The 22,084-nt window shown below is 46.0% G+C and overlaps 2 protein-coding genes across 5 annotated transcripts in view; both read right to left on the reverse strand.

The window, feature by feature from the left end:
• MBTPS1 (membrane bound transcription factor peptidase, site 1) overlaps positions 1–8,046 on the reverse strand; it is a 44,808-nt gene extending 36,762 nt beyond the window's left edge. For all 3 annotated transcript variants that reach the window (XM_019979425.2, XM_019979424.2, XM_070770376.1), the window contains exon 1: positions 7,896–8,046. The gene's annotated coding sequence lies outside the window, so the exon portion shown is untranslated. The remainder of the gene's footprint in view (positions 1–7,895) is intronic.
• A 2,209-nt stretch (positions 8,047–10,255) lies between these two features.
• Positions 10,256–22,024, reverse strand: HSDL1 (hydroxysteroid dehydrogenase like 1). Of its 2 annotated transcripts, XM_019979989.2 has the most exons (6): positions 21,921–22,023; positions 17,779–17,832; positions 14,667–14,892; positions 13,548–13,993; positions 13,113–13,340; positions 10,256–12,444 (listed from the first exon to the last, which is right to left on the reverse strand). In XM_019979989.2, exons 3-6 carry the CDS (start codon positions 14,884–14,886, stop codon positions 12,346–12,348), a joined length of 993 nt encoding a protein of 330 aa, XP_019835548.1. In that variant the 5' UTR covers positions 14,887–14,892; positions 17,779–17,832; positions 21,921–22,023; the 3' UTR covers positions 10,256–12,345. The 2 variants fall into 2 exon arrangements, with proteins under 2 accessions (XP_019835548.1, XP_019835546.1); XM_019979987.2 differs by lacking the exon at positions 17,779–17,832 and having other exon boundaries at positions 21,921–22,024.
• Positions 22,025–22,084: the final 60 nt, after the last annotated feature.

The following is a 22,084-nucleotide window of genomic DNA, read 5'->3' on the forward strand; positions in this document are numbered from 1 at the left end:
GTGCTTCTATAGGAAGCACAGATAAACAAGAAAACAGTGGTAAATACAGATAAGCAGTTGGAGTATCTAAACAATCTTTGCACTAATAATTAGTACATTCATCATTATAATAACAAATGATATGAAAAGCAGGCCTAATTCGAACTGGAAACCAAGGTTGGTGGAACAGTTTATCAGATAGAAATGAAATATTAAAATCTATTTCCATAGCAACACAGAGAACAAGAGAATGTCAATCATATAAACAATTAAAAACAACGAACAGAAGAGAAAGATGGAAGAAAAGCAACAGGGGACACCAAAAGCCTCTCCAACCTGTTTTAGAAGAAGCCACCTGGGAGTGAGCCCCAAGTTTCTGTTCATATTTGGTACTCGCAGCAATGAGGCTATCACAGAATACAATTACCTGAAGCATACACCTGGCTCATCGTATTACAGGTCACAGATGAGAAAGCTAATCACAGTGCCAAAGGCTAGCATGATACAGGAAATGAACTTACAGTGAAAAAACAAAAAAATAAATACAAACAGAATGCTATAGAATCTACGACACATTTGGACTGGATACCACACAAATATTAGTGAGCGACACTAGTGAGCAAATGTTAGACTCTGTAAGTTGAGTTACATCAACTTTCATTAAACCTGTTCCAAAATAATTCACACACAGGTAAAGACGATGAACTTAAAAGTCAGCCTGTGGGGAGAGAAGGCTGATGCTCTCTTCCAACTGAGGCAGTGCCCACGCCATCACTGGGGTCGCAAGACCAGCCACCGGCTACGGACCTCTGCAGCCCTGGCCTGTCTGCTTTAAAGACACAGTCCCCTACTCCTCCGTGGGGCTCTGAAGGCACTCCTCACCGTGCCCACGACGGCTCCTTCCACTCCGTCCCCAGTGCAGACCTGGAGAGCATGCTCCCCGGGCCAGGCTCACCATCTGGTAGCAGACACACACGCAGCAACCAGCACAGGTGGGCACAGAGAATGGAAGCACAAACACCTACACAGACACACAGGAAGGGAAAACACTTTTTACAAAAACAACAGGCTGAGGACAAGAAGGCAGGTGTTGGTGGGAAAGCCTCAGCAGCCCAGCCCGTGTGCAGTGATGGAGACTGAGGGCGGGGGGGTGCGTGTGAGGCCCCCAGCAAGGGGCGTCAGAATCTGAGTGAGGGGTCAGCAGTGACAGAAGGCAGAAGGACACCGATTGGGTCAAATAAATATTTTGTGGAGAATGGGAGGCACCTTTCTCACTGTCAGAGAAGGAAGTCTCAAACATGAAGGGAAACACTGGAATGAACCATGCAGGATGACAATGGAAACTGGTGTGAATGCAAGGTTTTCAACAGACAGCTGCAGAAACATACACCCGCACCAACACATGGAGTGTCTGCTCAAGGAAAGAGCATGGGGGCAGCAATATTCTCATAGGAGGGAACCCCTTACCCCCACTAGTGCCCAGCACTGCTTTTCTAAACACTATAAGCCACTGAAAGACACCAGGCTCCTTAGAGAGAGAGCGAGTTTCAGGCTGGGCAGGGTAAAAAGAGACAAATCTGCAACATCTGTGCCAAAGAGGAAGAAGGGCTCACAGAATGGTGGGGAGGGTCACAGGGGCCCGCTGGGATCTGAGCATCAAAGTAAACGTTGAAAGTAACAGATCTTGACCCACTGAAGACAAAAGTAAAACACGAGTCCACCATGGCATACACACAGAAAATAAACTTAAGTGCAAAGAGGATTAAGCTAGTTACATGATCTCAGAATGCCTCCCAACAAAACCCTGATTTACAAAAGGAAGTAGAGGAATGTCAGGATGGAGACGCTTCATCAAGTTAACCAGAGATGGGACAAAGAGACCCGGGTCCATCAGGCAGACGTGGTGGAAGAGCCTGGCATCTCCTGAGGGGTCCTGCCAAAGACACACAACTTGAATCAGGTCATGAGGAAACATCAGGACCCAAACTGAGGGACATCTTTCAGAACGACTGGCCTACAACCTCCCTAAATACTGAGGTAATGAAAACCAAGGAACAGCTGAGATTAGGCTCCAGACTGAAGGCAACTCAAGACTCTTGAACTGGATCCCTTTGCTGTGAGGATGTTACTGGAAGGAACAACTGGCACAACCTGCATGGGACCAGTCTGTGATTCGATAGTGGTGGAGTATCACGACCAACTGCTGGACTCCGAAGGCTGTGCCGTGGTTATGCAAGAAGGTCCTTGCTCGCAGGAAATGCCCACTACAGTACCTGGGGATCAAGGGCATCAGGTCTGCAACTTACTTACAAATACAGAGAAAAAAGGGCTTGTACTATTCTTCCACCCTTTCTGAAATGGTGGAAATGGTTTCCAAAATATACAAAGAAAAAAAAAGGTCCTATATTTAGTCTCAGTTGCTAGGACTGCCCTCAGTGAATTTGCAAATGTAGGGAAGGAGAGGAGGCAACTTTAAGCCTCTTGCAGACTCAGTCTGCACCGACCGATGTATGCCCAACCAGACCATGGACCTTGTCAAGCAGATTTACAGCCATCAGCTGTCACACAGAATGATACCTGAACATCCCAAGAGATGTGCTGAGCTACTCAAAGGAAAATTAAAAGTATTTCTCATTCTGAGGAACTGGGATAGTAAACAGCTGCTGGAATTAACCCCGGTGACTCTAATTTACATCATAAAAGTCAAGTAACATTTTGACAGACAAAACTGAGACAGCCAGATAAAATGAAATCAAGTTTAAGAATTCAACTTGAATACTTTCCTAGTTTGCTAGTGAATGTAAAAACTCTTATGACCTTTAAGAGTTGAAATTTGTCAATAAGAGAATGTAAAAAACTTTTAGCCTGATAAATTCGGTAAGAACAACAATGAACACATACGGAGCACTCAGCATGTGGCAGACACTATCCTATGTAATGCACATGTATTAACTCACTTAATCCGTACAACAATCTGTCCCCACCCCACTTTCAACAAGAAAACTGAGGCCTAGGCTGGCTCAGCACTGCCTGGAGTCACCTGGCCTCTGAGTGGGGAAGCTGGGCTGGGAACATGGGCGGTCTGGCTCCAGAGGCTACACTCTTAAGAGGAAGGTTGTTACCCAGCTTTCCTGAAATCCGCAGAAGTATGAATCTGAGGGCACACAATTTATGTGCAAGGCTTTTAACTGGGAAAAATCAGAGACCACCTAAAATGCAACAAGGAACTAGCTAAATAATTCATGTACATTATGGAATGCAATACAGCAATTTAAAATTAGGCTCCTTGGGAAGGCTGAATAGTGGTTCCCAAACGATGTCCACATTCTTATCCGCAGAACTTATGAATGTTACTTTATACGGCTGAAAGGACTCAGCAGGTGTAACTAAAAGCATGTTCTGATGGGGAGAGCATCCTGGATGGTCCATTTGGGTCCAGCGTAATGACAAGAGTCTATAAGAAGGAGGCAGGGGAGTGATGATGGGCGCGTGGGGCTGAAGTGATAGCAGCAGGACAGGCACCAAAGTCTGCAGGTGCCTCTGGATGCTGGAAAAGGGATGCAAACACATGTTCCCTGGAACTTCCAGAAGGAATGAAGCTGACACCTTGACTTAAGCCCAGTGACACTGATCTCAGACTACTGACCTTCAGAACTGCAAGACAACAAATCTGTTGTTTTAAGCCAACAAGTATGTAGAAATTTGTTACAGCAGCCACAGGAAACTAACGTATTTCCCAGAGAATATGGGGGAAGTGCTAATGAAATATTAAGTAAAACAGTTAATGTGATCCAAATTTTCATTTTTAAATATCTATCTATATGCACCAGGAAGAAAGAACATGAAAAAAGATAACTTTATGCAATAAAACTTGCACAGTCAAAATATGTTAAAAATGTAATTTCAATTATACATATAGCAGAGCTTAAAAGGGATCTGCATGTGTGCGTGCCAAAACACTTCAGTCATGTCTGACTCTCTGAGACCCCATGGGCTGTAGCCCACCAGGCTCCTCTGTCCATGGGATTCTCCAGGCAAAAATACTAGAGTGGGTTGCCATGTCCTCCTCCAGAAAAGGAATCTACTTCTTAGGATTTGTTTTTAAAAATCTGTCTACCTTCTAACTTAAGGTTATGCTAACTTAAGGTTATTCTAACTTAAGGTTCAACTAGTTCATTCTAAACAGATTTGTCATCTGTAATATCACTTACTTATAGGGCCTGGTTAGGGTTGTCTCTGGATCCACTAACTGTTGACTGGATTTAATTTCTATAAATTCTTTATGTAGAAGGCCTGGTTATTTTTCCATACAAAGGTACACCCTAAAAGATGGTATTTAACATTATGGATTTTCCATAAGTAAGTATAATTATGTCTCCAATACAGGTACAATCAAAAAATACTTGACATTAAATACTAAATGTAAAATACAAAGCTCAAATAATACAATGACAGGAATAAGATTTAATGGGATTGGTTAAGAGGGAGACCAAGTAGAGGAGATGGATTACCTGGGCAGGCAACAGTCAACATTCCTTACAGCCCAGAATCTTCTATGTGCATTATAAAACAGTGTCACTAGGATTATGATTCTGGGTATAGCTAAAGTACATACAAATTTGTTTCTTTGCAAATAATTAAAGAACACAAGTCAGGGAAATGACTTTTATCACCCAATAGTCGTCTAATCAGGAAGATGTGCCTTGCTTTTTAATGACCCTTTACTGAAACAGATCGAGAAAATTGTTTAGGTCACAAAAGGGTACCATTCAGTTTAATCAAAATTTGGCTGTAAAAATACCACTTTCATAGCTAACTGCACACTTGACTGTATTACCATTGTTTAACAGGCTAACATTTGAGAGATGCCAGATCACAATATCTTAAAACAAAGGTGTATTCTTAAGCCTGATTAAACCATTCATTCTGGCACATTCACCCATCAGTAGGTTCTGTAGGGGGAAATTCAGCCCCGCGAGTCAAGAGCACCAAAGTCAAGAGTCATGGTCCACACTGTTTTTATTGTCTGTTCTTTCACAGAGGCTGCTGCTGTCTCTTCATTCTCTTTACCTTCCCACCATCCAGGATCAGTCAGCCACACAGGAGGTTCACACTTGCCACATTTTAAACTCATTCCTTAAACAACCTCAGACAAAAAGACATCCTCAATATTAATAAACCAAGTGAACAGATTTTTGTAGCAGGTCAAAACTGATTAGGCCCCAGGGAGGAGGAAATCAGTCTCAAGCTGACTCAGACCATACACTGAGAGACCAAGGTCCATCTCCCGTTCTTAATATTTCAAGTCATCAAGGGTTAGACTTGCCAAGTTCTTCCAATAAAATATATGCAGTATCTCAACTCTCTCCTGATGTAAAGGGGCAGATGCAAATACACCACCCCCTACTGCACTTACAGCACTGCACTAGGAGCCACGTGCGGTCTATTGGGCCTGCAGCCTCTAGTTACTCTGGCACTGTGGCTGCCACACAAATGAAAGAGACAGCAGGCAGGACAAGAACCATCTCCCCCCGAGACTGACAGACAAGGTAATCACACAACATGAGAAGGACGTGAAGGGGATGATTAAACCTCCTGACTCTTCAGGAGGGAGCCTACAACATCCCATGGGGCCCAAGGAGCTTCTAAAGCTCTGCAAGCACTAGACTAAAAATGCTTTATTTACAGAGGCAACCAACTCTTGATTATAAGGATACTTGGGGAGCACACTGGAGTTAGCTTATGGGCCAGGGTCCCACCCAGCCACCCCAGGCGTCCCCCTCCCCACCTCTAACAAAAAGGGCTCTAGCCATCTGCTTCATACATGGCAACAAAAAACATTATCTGAAAGAAGTGCCCTGCATGAATGGATAAACAAAATGTGTTACATGCAAAGAGTGGACTATGAGTGTGCCATAAAAAGGAATGAAGTATGGAGGGAAAGGGTAAACTAGGAGTGCAGGATTATCAGATACACACCACTATGTATGGGGGCTTCCCTGATGGCTCAGATGGTAAAGAATCTGCCTGCAATGCAGGAGACACGGGGCAGGACACCCGGGTTCAATCCCTGGGTCAGGAAGATCCCTTGGAGAAGGGAATCGCAACCCACTCCAGTACTCTTGCCTGGAGAATTCTAAGCAAAGAGTCAAAGGGGTTGTAAAGATAAACAAGGACACGCTGTACAGCATGAGCGTCCCAGGGGGCACTACTGGTTAAGAACCTGCCTCCCAGTGCAGGACTTGTAAAGAAACACGGGTTTGATCCCTGGGTCAGTAAGATGCCCTGGAGGAGGGCAAGGCAGTCTACTCCAGTATTCTTGCCTGGAGAATCCCATGGACAGAGGAGCCTGGCAGGCTACAGTTCATAGGGTCACACAGAGTCAAACACGACTGAAGCGACTTAGCTCTGTTATAGCACAGAGAACTATGTTCAATATCTTGTAATAACCTAGAATAGAAAAGAATCTGAAAAAGAATATACATATGTGTAAATGAATCACTTTTGCTGGGCACCTGAAACTAATACCACATTGTAAAGCAATTATACTTCAATTTTTTTAAAAAAAAAAAAAAGAAGGAATGACACACCGATACAGGGTACAAATTACACGAAGTCTAAAGGCAGTATGAAAAACAGAAGGAGCCAGACACAATAGTCACATATAATCCCATCTGAATACACAAAATATTCAAAAAAGACAAATCTAAGGAGGCAGCAAATTAGTGGTCACCTGGAGCTGGAGTTAGAAATGGGCACTGACTTCAAATGGGCACTGTGGGGGATCTTTTGGGGATGGAAGAAATGTTCTAAAACTGGATTATGATGATTGCACAACTGCAAATTTACAGGAAAAAAAAATGTTGAATAAGCACACTTAAAAACAGTAATTTTAACCTTAATAAAGCGCTCACGTTAAAAAAGTGTGTGTGTATATATACATATATATATATATGTATGTATGTAAATATATATATGTAAAATGGGTGCCGCAGATTAAAAGTTGGGGGGGGGGGGGTGGGAAATCACTGTTCTCCAAACCCTCATTTTCATACTTAGGCAAACTGAAACCTTGAAGCGAGAGCGCTACTTACCAGCAGTCAAGACTAAAGGGCCAAAGGAAACGAAATTCTCCAGTTCAACTCCGAGACCTTAGGCTACTCTCTCTTACTTGGAAGTGTCCTTCGGAATCTAAAGTAAATATTTAACTTAATCTGCATAAGCAAATAGGCCCAAAGTCTCAAGGGCGCTAACCCAGACAAGGGGTAAACATCTTAAATGAACGTAAAGGAGACGGCGTACAACAGTCTTAGGCAGCACGTGAAGCTCCTTCAGGTCTGAGAGTCAACCAGAACCTCCCCGACCCAAATGACCGACGAGGTTTTTGCCCCGCATTTATGAAAAACCAGACACGGAAGGGGCAGGAATCGAGGTCCCTTAAAATCCCACAGCAGGCTCCCCTCTGGGAAGCAGACCGAGAACCGCGGTCTGCTCCGAGGCTGAGGGCCCGGACCAGGCACACGGTGTGACTCGGTCAAAGTTCACTTCAGATCAAGGAAGCGGGGAAGTGAAGCGACCACCGAGGCGTGTCAACGCGCAAAGAGGGCCAGGCGGGGAAACCGGCCGGCAGTCCGGCCGGGGCGAGCGGCGGGACGGCGAGGCTCCCGCGGGCAGGCAAGCGGCGCACCGGCACGTCTCCAACGCTCGTCCTCCCCGCGCCCCCCACCGCCGCCCCCGTACCGCCCGGTTCGCGCCCGCGCGGCTCCAGGGGCGCAGAGAGGCCCCGCCGCCGCCGCCCCCGCCCGCACAGACCCCCGCCCTCGGGCCCTCGAGCGCGGCGATCAAGCCGGAGCGCGCGGGCGACCCGGCAGGTCGGGAGGGCCGGCGGCTCTGGGGAGCAGACTTGCTTGACGTACCTGCGGCCGCCTCAGGCTCGGGTCTGCTGGGCCCGGGATAACGGCGCCTCCGCCGCAAACACGCCTCGGGTCTCCATTCGGTGCTGTTTACTCCCAACTCTCGCGAGACTGCGCGATTGGGGCGGGGACACCGACGGCCCAGAACGCCGGACCCCGCCGACCGTGCGTGCCCTGCGTGCGCGCGCTGGACGCTGAGGTCCCGGGGCGGGAGGCACCCTGGCTGGGAGGAAGGGTGGAGGTCTCGCGACGTTTGCGGCCCTGGGGCAGGGGCGGGGTCAGGTTGCTGGGACTCGGCCCGAAGTCTGGAGAAAGGAAGATTGGGGGCGGATGGGGGATTCACAGGAGCTCTGGAAACCTGTATGGCCCCCGGGCGGGCGCAGCCCTGCGGAGGACAGCCGCGGCGGAACAGCCACCGAACCTTCGTATTCATCCAGTGCTCTCCTCCTGGGGCCTGTGGAGCCAGGTGCGGCGGCGCTCCCCCTGCAAACCTCTACCCGTTTAACCCTCGCTGCAGCTCGGATGCTGGCGAGTAAAGTGCTTACTCAAGGCCGGAGGGTGTTCGCCAGACTTCCACCCTGACAGGCGAGACCCCGGCCCGAAGTCCGGTCTGCTCTACTCTTAACCCCTCCCAGCGTCGCCTGGACCACGGACGCCAAGCGGTGACCCGTTCTGAAGATCAATGTATTAAACTCCCCTAAAAGTGCGCCCCCCCCCCAATTGTCTGGGTGATTGAGATACTAAAATCACCCACTTAATGTCTACATGTTGAGCTGATCCACACTAGACATTGGGCACAACTAGGGGATGGAGGCTTTCCAGCTGGCGGCAGTGGTAAAGAATCTGCCTGCCAATGCAGGAGATGCAAGTTCGATCCCTGGATAGGGAGATCCCCTGGAAAAGGAAATGACAACCTTGCCAGGAAAATTCCATGGACAGATGAGCCTTGAAGGCTACAGTTCATGGAGTTGCAAAACAGTCGGACACAACCAAGCTGGCACGCAAGGGGGACTGAAAGCCTGTTTTAGGTCATGCTGATGACAAATGATGTGCTATGTCCTGAGATAAAACTGCTCGTATTGTTTGACCTTTCCACAGCACCTGGATAATACCCCAATATTAGAAACCACAGTACTGCATATTCCTTTTAACACGATTTAACCAAACTGATATAATATAGTGAAGAAACTTAGAATCACCTACTAGCTTTTTGTGATCTTAGGCAAGTTGTACCTCAGCTCTCTGGAACTCACCTTACCCAAAGGAGTATGAGTATCTCCCTCAAAGGATGACGGTTAAATGAAGCATATACATACACACTTTGACACACAACTTATTCAATAGATGTGGTTGTACTAGACCAACCCACACCTGATCAAGTTCTTCCCCACCCCGAGATCACATCAGTGTTAGGAACTTTCAGAGAACTCTTGACTCTTGGATTTGTAAATCCAGAACACTCCCCTCCTACCACTACATAAGGGACTTGATCTTAACAGGGTTCTTTTAACAGCCCTTGAAGTCCCTATGCCATTGAATACAAAGCCCCACTGTTAGGAACTGGTAGGTTAGTGAATCGCAAACATCCTTGTCAGGTGATACTGAAGGGGAGGGGAACTTTGCAGCTCCTGAGAGCCCTAAAAACTGCAGGGGGCCTGGGGGGTGATAGGAGGTGGCCTGGAAATTTACCAAGGGAGGCTGAGCGCCCCAGAATCCTGGTCTACCGGTTTTCCACCACTCCAGGTTCTGGTAACTCCCTAAACTAACACTTCATGTGTATAATAAAGCATTTGTAATCCCATGGGAAGGTTAATCTTTATTAAACCTGAATGCTATTTTAAAGAGTTAACAGTCCAGAGACAGAGACACAGAAAGAAAGACTGATTTCGGAATGCACACAGTGTCAAGACTCGAGATGCCATTTAACCCAAATGTGCCAAGATTTTAAGTAACTGAGGTGAAAGCAAAACAAAGCAAAAAAAAAAAAAGATTCCTCAGAAGAGCTGTCTCTACTCACTGTCTCCCTTTTTCTTCCCACCCCTTGAACTTGCTACTTTTCATCGCTACCAGACGAAAAATGGATCATGGCAAAACCACCAGTGATCTCCATATCACCCACGCCAAGGAATAAAAATCGGCCTTTATCTTATTCAACCAATCAGGAGAATGAGAGCAAAAAATCAACTCTGTAGTTTCAAGACCCGTAAGACATATGGCTATGCATGATTTTCTGACTGAATTACCAGCTTTTAATAACTTACTGTCACAGGTGTTCAGAGATTAATTTTTTATAATTTTTAAATATTTGTTTCTATGGGGGGGGGAAACGTTTCTCTCTTTCCAAACATACGGACCAATACCTCTTCTAAAGGAAGCAGAAGCAACTGCTTTTATTGTTAAATTTTCAGGTCACAAGTTGTTTCAAAGGTTTATTTCCCACATCCTTAATAAGAAACCCCAGCTACAGTGGTCCAATTATAACTCTCAAATGAGCGCTGGGAAAGATGAAACCTAAGGAAGATTCTTGGTTTTCATCTTTCGTGAACTTTGCACCAATCAGTATATTTACATACATCCTGCCAAGAAGAGAATTTTAAAACATCACTGACATGGTTTACTTAGTCTCATCATGTAACAATGATCCAACATCTAATCTATAAGACACTGCTGTACCACACATCACCTTAAATATAAATATGGTATTTTTACATCACATCGCTGCTTATTATATGTCAAAGTTCAAGTCAATATGGCATGAAGTCAAGTTTTCTCTAGTCTTAATGACCATCAATTAACTGTCAGGTGGGGAAACGCCAAATATGACAAAGGCTTCCAGCTAACGCCATCAAAGTCGGCACTTCTGTGTCGAATCACTGGAATGTGACTTTCCACACTGCACTTCTTCCTCTTGTGTGATGAAGGCCTGATCTGTCAATGGAAGAGCTTCTGAATTTAACCTCTGATCCTGAGTCCAAGTCAGGTCTGGAAATACTAAGGCAATGTCACTGGCAAAACCGTGGGCATAAAATAAAAGCATGCTCAGGCCCCCTCGTAATGGGTATCAGCTCAGGAGTCAGCAATTCCATAAAAGTCCTGATTTCAATTAACTGGTTTCTGCATCAGCGCTGCAACATTAAACTCTGGATCTCAAATGTGCACATACTGTCATATTCGTCTCGTGATTTACAACTGTCAAAGCACTAGGTATGTGGTTCTCAAAAATGTTTGGCTTCAGGAGACCTGAACCAAAAAGACTACACAGCAGGTTTCAGTGCAAACCCACAGAGTGGTGGTTATCGGGCATTAATTATCTTCACATCAATGGAAGTGTTCACTATAACATACAAATTTGTTACATGAATCAAGAACGAGCTTCTGACTGATTTCAACAGATACAGTATGTCTTTTCATACACGTAATTTGTCCATATTTTAACTATTATTCTATAAATACTTGATATTTATATCATTAATGCTACTGGGATGGAATAATATTACACAGAAAAGTGTTTCACAACCAGGTATGAGAAGTTCTAGAGGGCTAAACTTCAGTTATAAAATGGGTCATAGGCTGAGAAGTCACTACTTATCCACAGTAACTATAAATCAAGAGATGACTGACGGTCAGTCATCACATGTCCAAATCTATGAATGAATTAATTCCTTAGTAGATTAAAAAAAAAACCAGAACACTGTTAGGTGATATTATATATGGCAAACCTATAGCACAAAATTAGGTGGCCTCATTTAGGGTGAAAAATAATAATGCAGAATTTTAATACCCCTTTGGGTGCCACATTAAGACATCTTGACAAGAAATACTTTTTAAAGTAAACTACCAATAAATACAGTTGCCCGGATGTACACAACATGTGTACACACGTGGGTCTCTAAGTATCAGTTGAGGAGAAGCATTTCATACACAGAGAGCCAAACGACTAAAGCTACACAATGCAATACAGGTTTCCACTAATCACACCAGCAACCTTACCTAGAAAATAACGCATTTCAATAGTCTTTCCTGATGGACATTTGAAAACCAATGCTGTAATTCATCTACTGACATAGATAATTTCCCTTAAGAAACATGTGAGACTGTAAGAGCTACCAAGTTATATCATATTTCAGTATCATATTACTGGAGCTCCTAGAACAACATATATCACACAACTTCTGAAAAGTTTAAAAAACAAAAGCACACATCACATTCTAGGTGTCCTCCATCGGTTCTCGCGCCACAGTCGGTATTCACCCTGTGCCCTCCGTGCGGCCCTGAAGGCTTTCCCACAGCACTCTTAAAAGGCTTATGTTTGTTTTGCAAAGGATGAGTCAAGAGTATGCTAAATAATCAGTCGTGAAAAAAAAATGCAGAAGATAAATTCCATGTGTTCCTCCAAATGTAGAATACTGCAGGTTCCCACGAATTGGTCAAACTTCCCAACCATCATCTGGCTTCAAGCTTTGCAGGATAAGGCCTCCTTACGCAAAGAACGGTTGAGAATATTTGCTCCCCACACCCAGAGCCATTCAGGCATATACTGTGCGAAAAGAAACTGAAGATGAAAGAGAAAAGGATTACAAGGTTAGAATCCAAAGCCATTGACAACAAACTGCACAGATCAGCAATGATTTAAGCCAACAAACATCACCAATCACCTTAAATACAAAAGAGGAAAAAAACCTTAGGTGATGCTGCACTGAGTACCCGCTTTTGCATAAGACCCTATGCTAGACTCTCTGGGGAACAGAAATGGGATCCCCACCCACTCACCCCCCTTCCTCTAAGTAGGCAGGACACACCTACATGCAGTGATACGATTCCATCTTTACTCAGTGTGATATGAATAGCAGGTCATGTAGGTAAGAATTCCAAATATCCCAGGAATGAAAGGCAGGTCAAAGAGCAAAATGCATCCATGGTCAGTACTGTGAGAGAGAACTGGGGTTTGAGGGGCAGGGTGGAGCTTACTGTACTGACATTAAAACAGTGAATTTCCTCTTCTAGACGTCATGCAGCTGGAACTTTCAAATGTTCTTAACATATAAATCCACAGAAGAGAATTCAGTGACTGAACTGGAACCACTAAGATCTGAGAATCAGAAGTTATGATCCTCATCTTCCAGCATCAGGTTTCCATCAGATTCCCATGTATCTATCGTTTGGAAAGGTTTAGGATGCCTTAACCTTAATTACGAGAGCTGAGCGCACACGGCTGGTTACCTGGATGGAATGGGACCAGTATCCTGTGGTCCTTTTTGAAATGCCGAGGGTAGAAACAGCATGATGTGCGTACACTTTTGGGGAAGGCACCAACCATGGGCACTTGTGCAGAAAGCTGCCAGGGGTGGCCACGTTGGTAGCCACGTAGAATGGGATTAAACTCTGTACAAAGATTCCTTTGGAAGCATATTCATACTGCAATGCTCTGCTGAAGTGGTCTAAATAAGCCTGTTAAATAAAACAGAAGAAAAGACTAATTTCGTTGGGAACTCGAAAGAATCAAGAGGGAAAAAAAAGACTAATGGTCATTTTGGGAAAAAAATACAGCATAAGCAAACATCAGCTGCTGACACAGAACTCAACAAACTAGACCAAACCACTGTGACAAATGTTTTCCTACATGATGACTTCACTTTCCACCTGGGAACGGGTTACCTTAGATGCTGAGAACGCTGCCAGCTGGGGGGTGGGTTTGCAGCAGGAGCCAGAGGAGATGGTGACGATGGCGCCCTTCTTCCTCTCCACCATCCCTGGTAACACGATGTGGACCATGAGGCTGGCCGCCGCGATGTTCACGTTGACAATGTCCCAGAGCGTGTCCTCAGAGACCTGCGTGAAGTACTGCGGATAGGGGTAGAACACACCCACGTTATTCACCAGGATGCCAATGTCTCTGTCCTGCAAGGCTTCCCGGATCATGTCATAAATCTCGCGGCCGCTGCTGAAGTCCGCGACTATGATGTCAGTCTCCACTTTGTAGGTGTCAGCTATGTCTTTAGCGACCATCTGCAGCTTCTCTTGGCTCCGGCTGATCAGGACAATGTTGAGCCCACGGCTGGCCAGCTCCTCTGCATAGGCCCTTCCAATCCCGTCCGTGGCACCTACAGGACAAGCCGGCAAAGGGAGCAAACTCATTTCACGGTGTGATCCTTAAAATGGACTTTAAATACCCTGGGTCTGGGTTTAATCAGAGAAGGAGTCACACTAGACATAAGCTCGGTTCTGTGAGTAATCAGTCAAGCACAAGGTGGAATCTGCAATACAAATGACATGAGCTAATCAAATGCTCGCCCAGACACTCTGACAGGTAGAGGAAGCGCCGCTTTACGTTTGCCAAGGTGACTGCGAGACACAGTGGGAGACTGTTCTCAAAGCCTCACCTGGTCTCTGTGAGTGTCAGGAGGTACTTTCCTAGGAAACAATGGTAAATGAAAATGAAATTTAAAAGAAGGGAAGCATTTCTGAAAGTGGTACCTGTTTGTAAGGACAGTTTCAAAACCAAGAGCAAGAAGGAAAAGCAAGCAGCAGGGAGGCAGGGCTGGATGGGGAACAGGAGGCAATAGAAGGACAAAAATCACAAGGAAACACCTTCCAAGATGAGCAGTGAGAAAGGTGCACATAATCATAACAGAGGAAGTTTTATTTCTTTATCCCATGAAAACATGATTAAATTCAGTTAAGTCCCTGAATGAAGCATCCAACTTAAAACACAGATCAAATGGGAAAGATGACTTCATTTTTAAATCAGGCATGAACTGAAATCTCATCTCTTACCACTCACGACCGCCCATCTTCCATACTGCTTGATCAGGTCCGCTCTGCTCACCAGGCGCGGGATGAAATGCAGCCTGATGAGGCTGTAGAAGTCACAGACGACGGTGATGCTTTTTCTGGCCGTGTACCAGGCTCCAACCAAGGCGAGGGCTTCAATGTAGCAGTTGCAGGACCTGGCGATTTCCCTGTACAAGAGGTAGAAGCTGTCGACGGCAGCCATGGCAGCCTGCAGGGGCGGGGAGCGAGAGAGGTGGTCTTTGCTTAGTAACTGAAAGGGACACACACAGTTTGGTTGAAGAAGGACATTTGAGACATCAGGGCTTAATAATTTTGCATTTAAATAACAGTAACTGTTCAAATGCACGTAGCCCGTGGATCCAGTCAATTTATGATATCATTACTTAACATCTGCAGCTTACAAAGTTCTTTCCATCCAAGAAGATTAGTCAACATGATTATCAAGAGTTACCAAATTCCTACTAAAATCCAGGCACTGAGCTAAATGTTATGGATACGACAATAAACACAATATGCTCTGCGCCCTAAGGAGTTCCCGGCCCAGCTTAGTGACAGGCAGACTTTTTAATCCACGTAACAGCTGAGAGTAATGTTTATTTCTTTTATTGAATTTATTCATGCAAAACCGGCAAGCACAGAGGACCTACTATTCCTGTAAAGACAAAGTATGAAAAATAGAAGCACTATTAAGACATAGCCTTGGCCTCAAAGGGGGCTTCCTGGTCATGCAGACAATACTGAAACTGCCTGCAATGCAGGAGACCAGGGTTCAATCCTTGGGTCAGAAAGATCCCCTGGACAAGAGAATGGCTACCCACTCCAGTGTGCTTGCCTGGAAAATCCCATGGATAGAGGAGCCTGGTGGGCTACAGTCCACAGGGTCTCAAAGAGTCAGACAGGACTGAGCGACTAACACTTCAGCCTCAAAGACCTTACAACTCACTTTGAGACAAAACTATGCTCTAATACTCTTTAATGTAAATTGCATCATGTATAAGTAATGTTCATAAATGTACATTTTAAAAAGAGATACTCCCCGAACCTGAAGACATTGTTTTCTGAAATGACAGTGGCTAAGCATGCTTCATCTAGCTGGCATCACTGGCACACCATCATCCTTGCCTGGCCCCTTGTGTTTGGGGAGAGAAAAGCCCAATATGACTCTTGTAGTACCCACACAGCAAGCATCTTTATGTGCCATGTACTGGGATGGACGCTAAGGTTTCAAAGATGAAGCAAAGGACTGCCTAGGAGGAGAGACTGACATCTAACAAAACAACTTAAATGCCATATGAACTGGTGTGTACGTGTGTGCACCTGCAGTCAGAGAGGCAGAGAAGGGCTGGGCATGACCAAGGCTGATAAATTTCCTTCTAGACCAGACCAGGGGAGTCACCAGGGCCTGAGCCAACCACGAGCTCTCAGTGAGGGTCAGGTATCAAAAAGATCAGAACAACCACAGTTAAACTACAGGGAGCTCAGATATGCACAAGCACAAGGGTATATAGCATTTATTAATAGTACGTAAGAGAAAATAGATTTAAGCCAAAAACAAAATTTATATAAAATTTCTGGAAGTGGCCCCTCTCCTAGAAATCTGTATCGAAAAAAACTTAAGCTTTTTTCTGAAACTAAGAAAAAAATCCCTGACAGTAGCAGCAAAAATTGGCATAAGCTTAAGGAAGAATAAGTGAATTCCCTCCCACTCCACCGCAATGCAATTTGAGCTCAACCAAGGTCTGCAGAGTGAAGAAAACAAATTCACCTCTGGAATGGAACATGCTGTAAGAATGACACCACACTGGTTAATAGGCACACGAAATAACAAAGGACTGCTGAATGTAAATACGTGTGTGTGTGTGTGTGTGTGTGTTGAGTATGCATATGAATGTGTAGGCCAAGTTACAAACCAACAAAACATACGAAAGAAATATGATAAAAAACTCAAGAAACAGGCAGTAGGATTCTTAAATGCCCCACAATGAGCATATAACCCCTCAAACATTAAACTTTACAAGCCTGTCCTGTGCTGTGCTTAGTCGCTCAGTTGTGTCCAACACTTTGTGACCCTGTGGACTGCAGCCCACCAGGCTCCTCTGTCCAGGGATTTCCCAGGCAAGAATGCTGGAGTGGGTTGTCATTCCCTCTTCTAGGGAATATTCCCGACCGAGGGATCAAACCCACTGCTACCACACTGGCAGGCAGATTCTTTACCACTGAGCCACCAGGGAAGCCCTCAGGGTCACAGTGCTCCACCTCAAAGGCATCCCCTCTTTGTACGCTATGCACGAGCGCCTCTCAAAGCTTCCAGATGCTAGGGACAAGGCAGGCACGGGTCACCTCCCCAACGGTCCCCTGCCACACCGTGGCAGTCCAGAGCCACATCCTGGGGGGCAGGTGCTGGCTGGAAAGGCCCCTCCCAGTCACAATGGCTGCTTCCCGGGACACAGCTGATTCAAGATTCCCAGAGAAGTGACCAAAAACACTAGCTCCTTACAAAGAAGAACATAAAAACTGAGACTCCGAGTCCAACCATCCTAAGGTGGGAGTTCCTAAAATAACGCTTTTATAGTGGACACATGCCATCTGTCACACTTACTCAAAGAGTAGGCCATGAGGAAAGTAAATGAAAAACATGATACTTGTATGCACAGAAAATGTAATAAAGTTAGAAATAACACAACCATAAGCAAAAAAAAACAACAAACAACTAGATACTTGGAACATTAAATCTATTTTTCAAAATGACAGGTGGGTATATGTCTAAGATGCTACAATGTTTTCAGTAAAACACTGGACGCCACATATCAAGGTCTAATAGATTGAAGCCAAAGAAATACTTGTGGGGAAAAATGCATGGCAGGCGTGTCTGTAATAAGGTTCCAGCTAAAAGGAGGTCACATGTGCCTTGGGGAATGACCTCACCCCAAGGGGAAGCTGTGTTAAGGGAACTTCGACCCCTCCTTGAACACCATTTTTCTCAAGAATGTGAGACGGAAAAACTCCAGAAAAGATGCCTGACTATGACAGAGTCCTCAGTCTTCCTGCCCAAGTCATTCTCCCCAGTCATTCTCCACCTGCAGTCTGCTCTTACCTCCTCTGCCAGCTCTGGGCCTCCAGGAGCTGCTCTGCCTTCTCTTCAGACAAGCTGCAAGCAAAAACAAACAGCAAATGCCCTTCCTTCACCACTCAGCTGGGGAAAACTTAACAAAAAAATTAGACCAAAGGTTTTAAAAGTTAAAAGTAAAAATTCATGTGCCATGAATTCCAAACCGGCATTGATGCTGAAGCTCCAATACTTTGGCCACCTGAGGCAAAGAGCCAACTCATTGGCAAAGACCCTGACGCGGGGAAAGAGTGAGGGCAGGAGGAGAAGGGGACGACAGAGGTTGAGATGGTTGGATGGCTTCACCGACTCAATGGGCCTAAGACTGAACAAACTCCAGGAGATGGTGAGGGACAGGGAAGCCTGGCGTGCTGCAGTCCATGGGGTTGCAGAGTCGGACACGACTGAGCAACTAAACAACAATTTAAGAAAATTGGAAAAATGTACACTGAAGTTGTCTATTATGCACAGCTCAAAGAATAAAAAAACACTCACAGGGCTACAGAACTCCACCAATCAAATCAGAGTCTCAGAAGGCCCAATGCCTCCTCCCTGGTCACAACCCCTTCCGCCACCCTTAGGGTAATCACTCTCCTAAGTTCTGATGTTGGAGAAGGCAATGGCACCCCACTCCAGTACTCTTGCCTGGAAAATCCCACGGACGGAGGAGCCTGGTAGGCTGCAGTCCATGGGGTCGCTAAGAGTCAGACGTGACTGAGCGACTTCACTTTCTCTTTCCACTTTCATGCATTAGAGAAGGAAATGGCAACCCACTCCAGTGTTCTTGCCTGGAGAATCCAGGGAGAATTCCAGGGAGGGGGAAGCCTGGTGGGCTGCCGTCTATGGGGTCACACAGAGTCGGACATGACTGAAGTGACTTAGCATAGCATAAGTTCTGATGTAATCATTCCCTTGCTCTCTTCTTTCTTTGGAAATAGTTGTATACCACCCTACCACAGATTCTGAAATAACAGTACTCCGTTTTGCCTGGTTTTGCCCGTTACATAAGGAATCAAGCCCACGTATCCTTTGGTGACTCGTTCCTCTCACTTGGGGCTGTTTTCCAGACCCAGGCACACCTCCGAAGCTGCAGGCCATAAACTCTCACTGCTGCACCATCTCATGGCACAGACACAACTCGCATGTCCAGTCTACTGCTGATGGGTTGTTCTTGTTGGTTTTGACTTTACAACTACGAACAGCGCTGCTATCAACATTCTCGTGCATGCACAAGAGTTTTCAAAGGGACAGGCCTAAGAGTCGAACTGCTGGGCCACCGGACATCCATGTGTTCAACCAGATGCTGCCAAAGCAGCTGAGCCACTTTACACGCCCACCAGCAGCGAGTGTGAGCTCATGCTGCCTCCTCTCAATGGCTAGCAACATCCAACAGTTCACCTCCTGCCAAAGGCTGGCTGTGAAATGGGGCCTCACCATCATCTGCACTGGCATTTCCTGACTGTTAATAAGGCTGGCACTCCTGACGTTTATGTGCTGTTTGTGTTTTCTCATCTATGAAATGCCTATTTCTAGCTTTCGATCTTATTTTTTTTCAAATCAACTTTTTAAAAAATTTAATTTTTAAAAATTGTATTTATTTATTTTGGCTGAGCCACACAGCATGCTGGATCAAACCCAAGCCCCCTGCACTGGCACGCAGAGTCTTAACCACTGTACCTCCAGGGAAGTCCCCTTGTGACCTTCTATTGTGTTGTCTTTTTTTTCTTTCAGAGTTCTAAGTATTCTTTCTACATTCTAGATACTAGCCCTCTGTATGCTTTGTCTCTTTATATAAGTGCTTTTGATGAAATGAATGTCTTAGTATCAACATCAACATAGTCCAATTTATCAATCTTTTTCCTGCATGGGTTATGCTTGTTACGTCTCATTTCAGAAATCCCATCTTAGCCTCAGGTCAGAAAGATATTTTTCCGTATTATTTTCCAAATTTTTTTTTTTTTTTTACAATTCTGCTTTTCAGATTCAAGTCTTCAATCCACCTGTGGCCTTGTGATGGTGTGAGGCTGGGGTCACATCCATCTCTACTGTTCCTCCCCAGGCCCTAGCATGGTGCTAGGTATACAGTATTTATTTAACAAATAGAAGCAAAGAATGCCTTGTGTTCAAAGCTCAAATTTCACTCAGAAATAACTTGAGAAGCTGCTCCAACTTTGCATCAGCACTTTGATGAAGCTGTTATTGGTGCATCCTGACTTTTTGGAGTTTCCTTACCTCCCTGTGCCAAGTTTCAGTATGCCGCTAACGTAAACTACATGCAGAGAGTAAAAACATGGGCCTTCTTGTCCAAGATCCAATACCCCTCAGTTTCAGGTCTGAGAATTAGAACCATAACAGCATCCACTCCTGGGTACAGACGCAAGATAACTGAAGCCTTAGGCTCACACAAAAACCGGCATGGATAAAAAGTGGAAACAACCCAAACATCCAACAACAGATGAGCGGACAAACACATGTGGTCTCTCCACATGATGAATATTATTCAGCAATGAAAAGAACAAAGTATGGATATATGTTACGATACGGACAAATTTCGAGAAGAGTATGCTGAGCCAAAGAAGCCAGACACAAAAGGCCACTCGTTATATGACTCCATGTACGGGAAATGTCCAGAAAACGCAAATCCAGAGACAGAAGGAGAGGAGGGCTGCCACAAGGCGGGAGGAGTGGGAAATAGGGACTGACTGCCAATTCGGTGGGATTTCTTGGGAATGTTCTAGAATTAAACAGTGGTGATGGTTGTGGACAGTGAACATGCTACTGTGAACAGCACACGTTTAAATGGCTAAAATGGTGAATTCTGTTATGTGACTTTTATTTCCAAAAAAAATCTGCTTTAAAAAAACAATTTGTTGAGCTCTATGTCTGTGGAATATTACTGTAGTGATCTCAACCACAGACTCCGAAAACAGACATCCTGGATTTGAACCCAGGCTCCCCATGTAAGAGCTGTGTGTGAAGTTACTTCATTACTTGTAACTTTTTGGGTGAAGTTACTTCATTACCTCACGGAGCTTTCCTTATATCACCTGCAAATATGGGGCTAATATTTCCTGCCTAAGATTATAATGAAAATTAAATCAGATCATACATATGAAGCACTCAGAGCCTGGGAACATCAGCGCTCAATAAACCTTGGCTATCAGCCACTGTAATTTAATGTTCAATAATGTTAGTTATTGTCTATTTGCAGCGCTCAGGGTTAAAATCTGGCTTTCTGCAAAAGACTCCATCCACTAAGTGCTTTCTTCCTATCATGGCACTTCTCTCATCAACCCTTCCAGGCAGAGTTGTAATCATGCCCAGTTTACAGACAAGGAAACTGAGGCTTACCGAGGTGAAGTGGCACGGCCAGGACTCTGCAGCTAAGAAGTGGGCGGTGGGAATTCAGATCAAGGTCTGTTATAGTCCAGAGGCCTGCCTTGCGAACCCCACTCTGAGACCCCCAGGCGGGCATCCTGCTGACATTACCAAGCGGGCCGCTGGGTTGGGCTTCGCCGGGCTGCACGTTCCTTTGGAACAGCGACAGCCTCTCTGGTCCCCATAACCCTTCCCCTCCAGCACCCGGCAGGGCGCAACAAACTATGGCCGCTGGAGAGCTGGTGGGGCCCTTTCTCCAAGAGCGCCCTTATTCTGAATTACTTCTCATTCAGAACAAAGACGAAGGCAACAAACCCTACTCAGACCGAGTGCCTTTGGAAACGAGAATAAAGAAGCACAAATGCGTGCCTTTCGGAGCCTCGTGGGGAGCACCTGGGTCAGGTCCGGGAAAGACATGGGCCCGCGTTCGGGGTGGGTGGGGCCCCAGGTCGGCCGGGTCCCGGGGGAGGGGCGGGCCCAGAAGACGGGCTCCTCATGGGTGCAACGCCCGGATGGAGTTGGGGAAGAGGCGCTCCGGGTGGACAGGCCAGGAAGGAGGGGTGCTAGGGGCGGGGGTCCCAGGGAAGGGAGGGACGACAGGGCCCGAGGGTCCCGGGGGTCTCGGCAAAGAGGGCACTGGTCCCGGGGGGCGTGGTGGGGCGCAGAGCGAGCAGACGGGCCGAAGCTCCGCCGGGCGCCGAGAGAGCCTAGGAGGGTCTGGGACCCGGGGATACGCGCGGAAGGCGCGGTACCTGCAGAGACGGCGCGGCCTCGAAGCTGGTCCCGCCAAAGACGCGCGGCCGCCGCCCCCGTCACCGCCGCCGCAGCAGCTCCCCGGGCCGCGCCCCCACGTGACCCGCGCACGCGCCGGGGGCGTGGCCGTTGCTGGACCCGCCCCCGGCGTTCCGCCGCTCAG

This window comes from Bos indicus, chromosome 18 (genome assembly GCF_029378745.1).
Source record: "Bos indicus isolate NIAB-ARS_2022 breed Sahiwal x Tharparkar chromosome 18, NIAB-ARS_B.indTharparkar_mat_pri_1.0, whole genome shotgun sequence".
NCBI classification, from domain to species: domain Eukaryota; kingdom Metazoa; phylum Chordata; class Mammalia; order Artiodactyla; family Bovidae; genus Bos; species Bos indicus.

Bases quoted from the DNA above. Each gene is read 5' to 3' on its own strand.
- HSDL1 (XM_019979987.2), bottom strand. From the start codon at position 14,886: ATGGCTGCCGTCGACAGCTTCTACCTCTTGTACAGGGAAATCGCCAGG. The intron at 13,994-14,666 runs GTAAGAGATGAG...CTTGTCCTGTAG, and splicing joins AAGATGGGCGGTCGTGAGTG to GTGCCACGGACGGGATTGGA. The intron at 13,341-13,547 runs GTAACCCGTTCC...TTTATTTAACAG, and splicing joins CAGCGTTCTCAGCATCTAAG to GCTTATTTAGACCACTTCAG.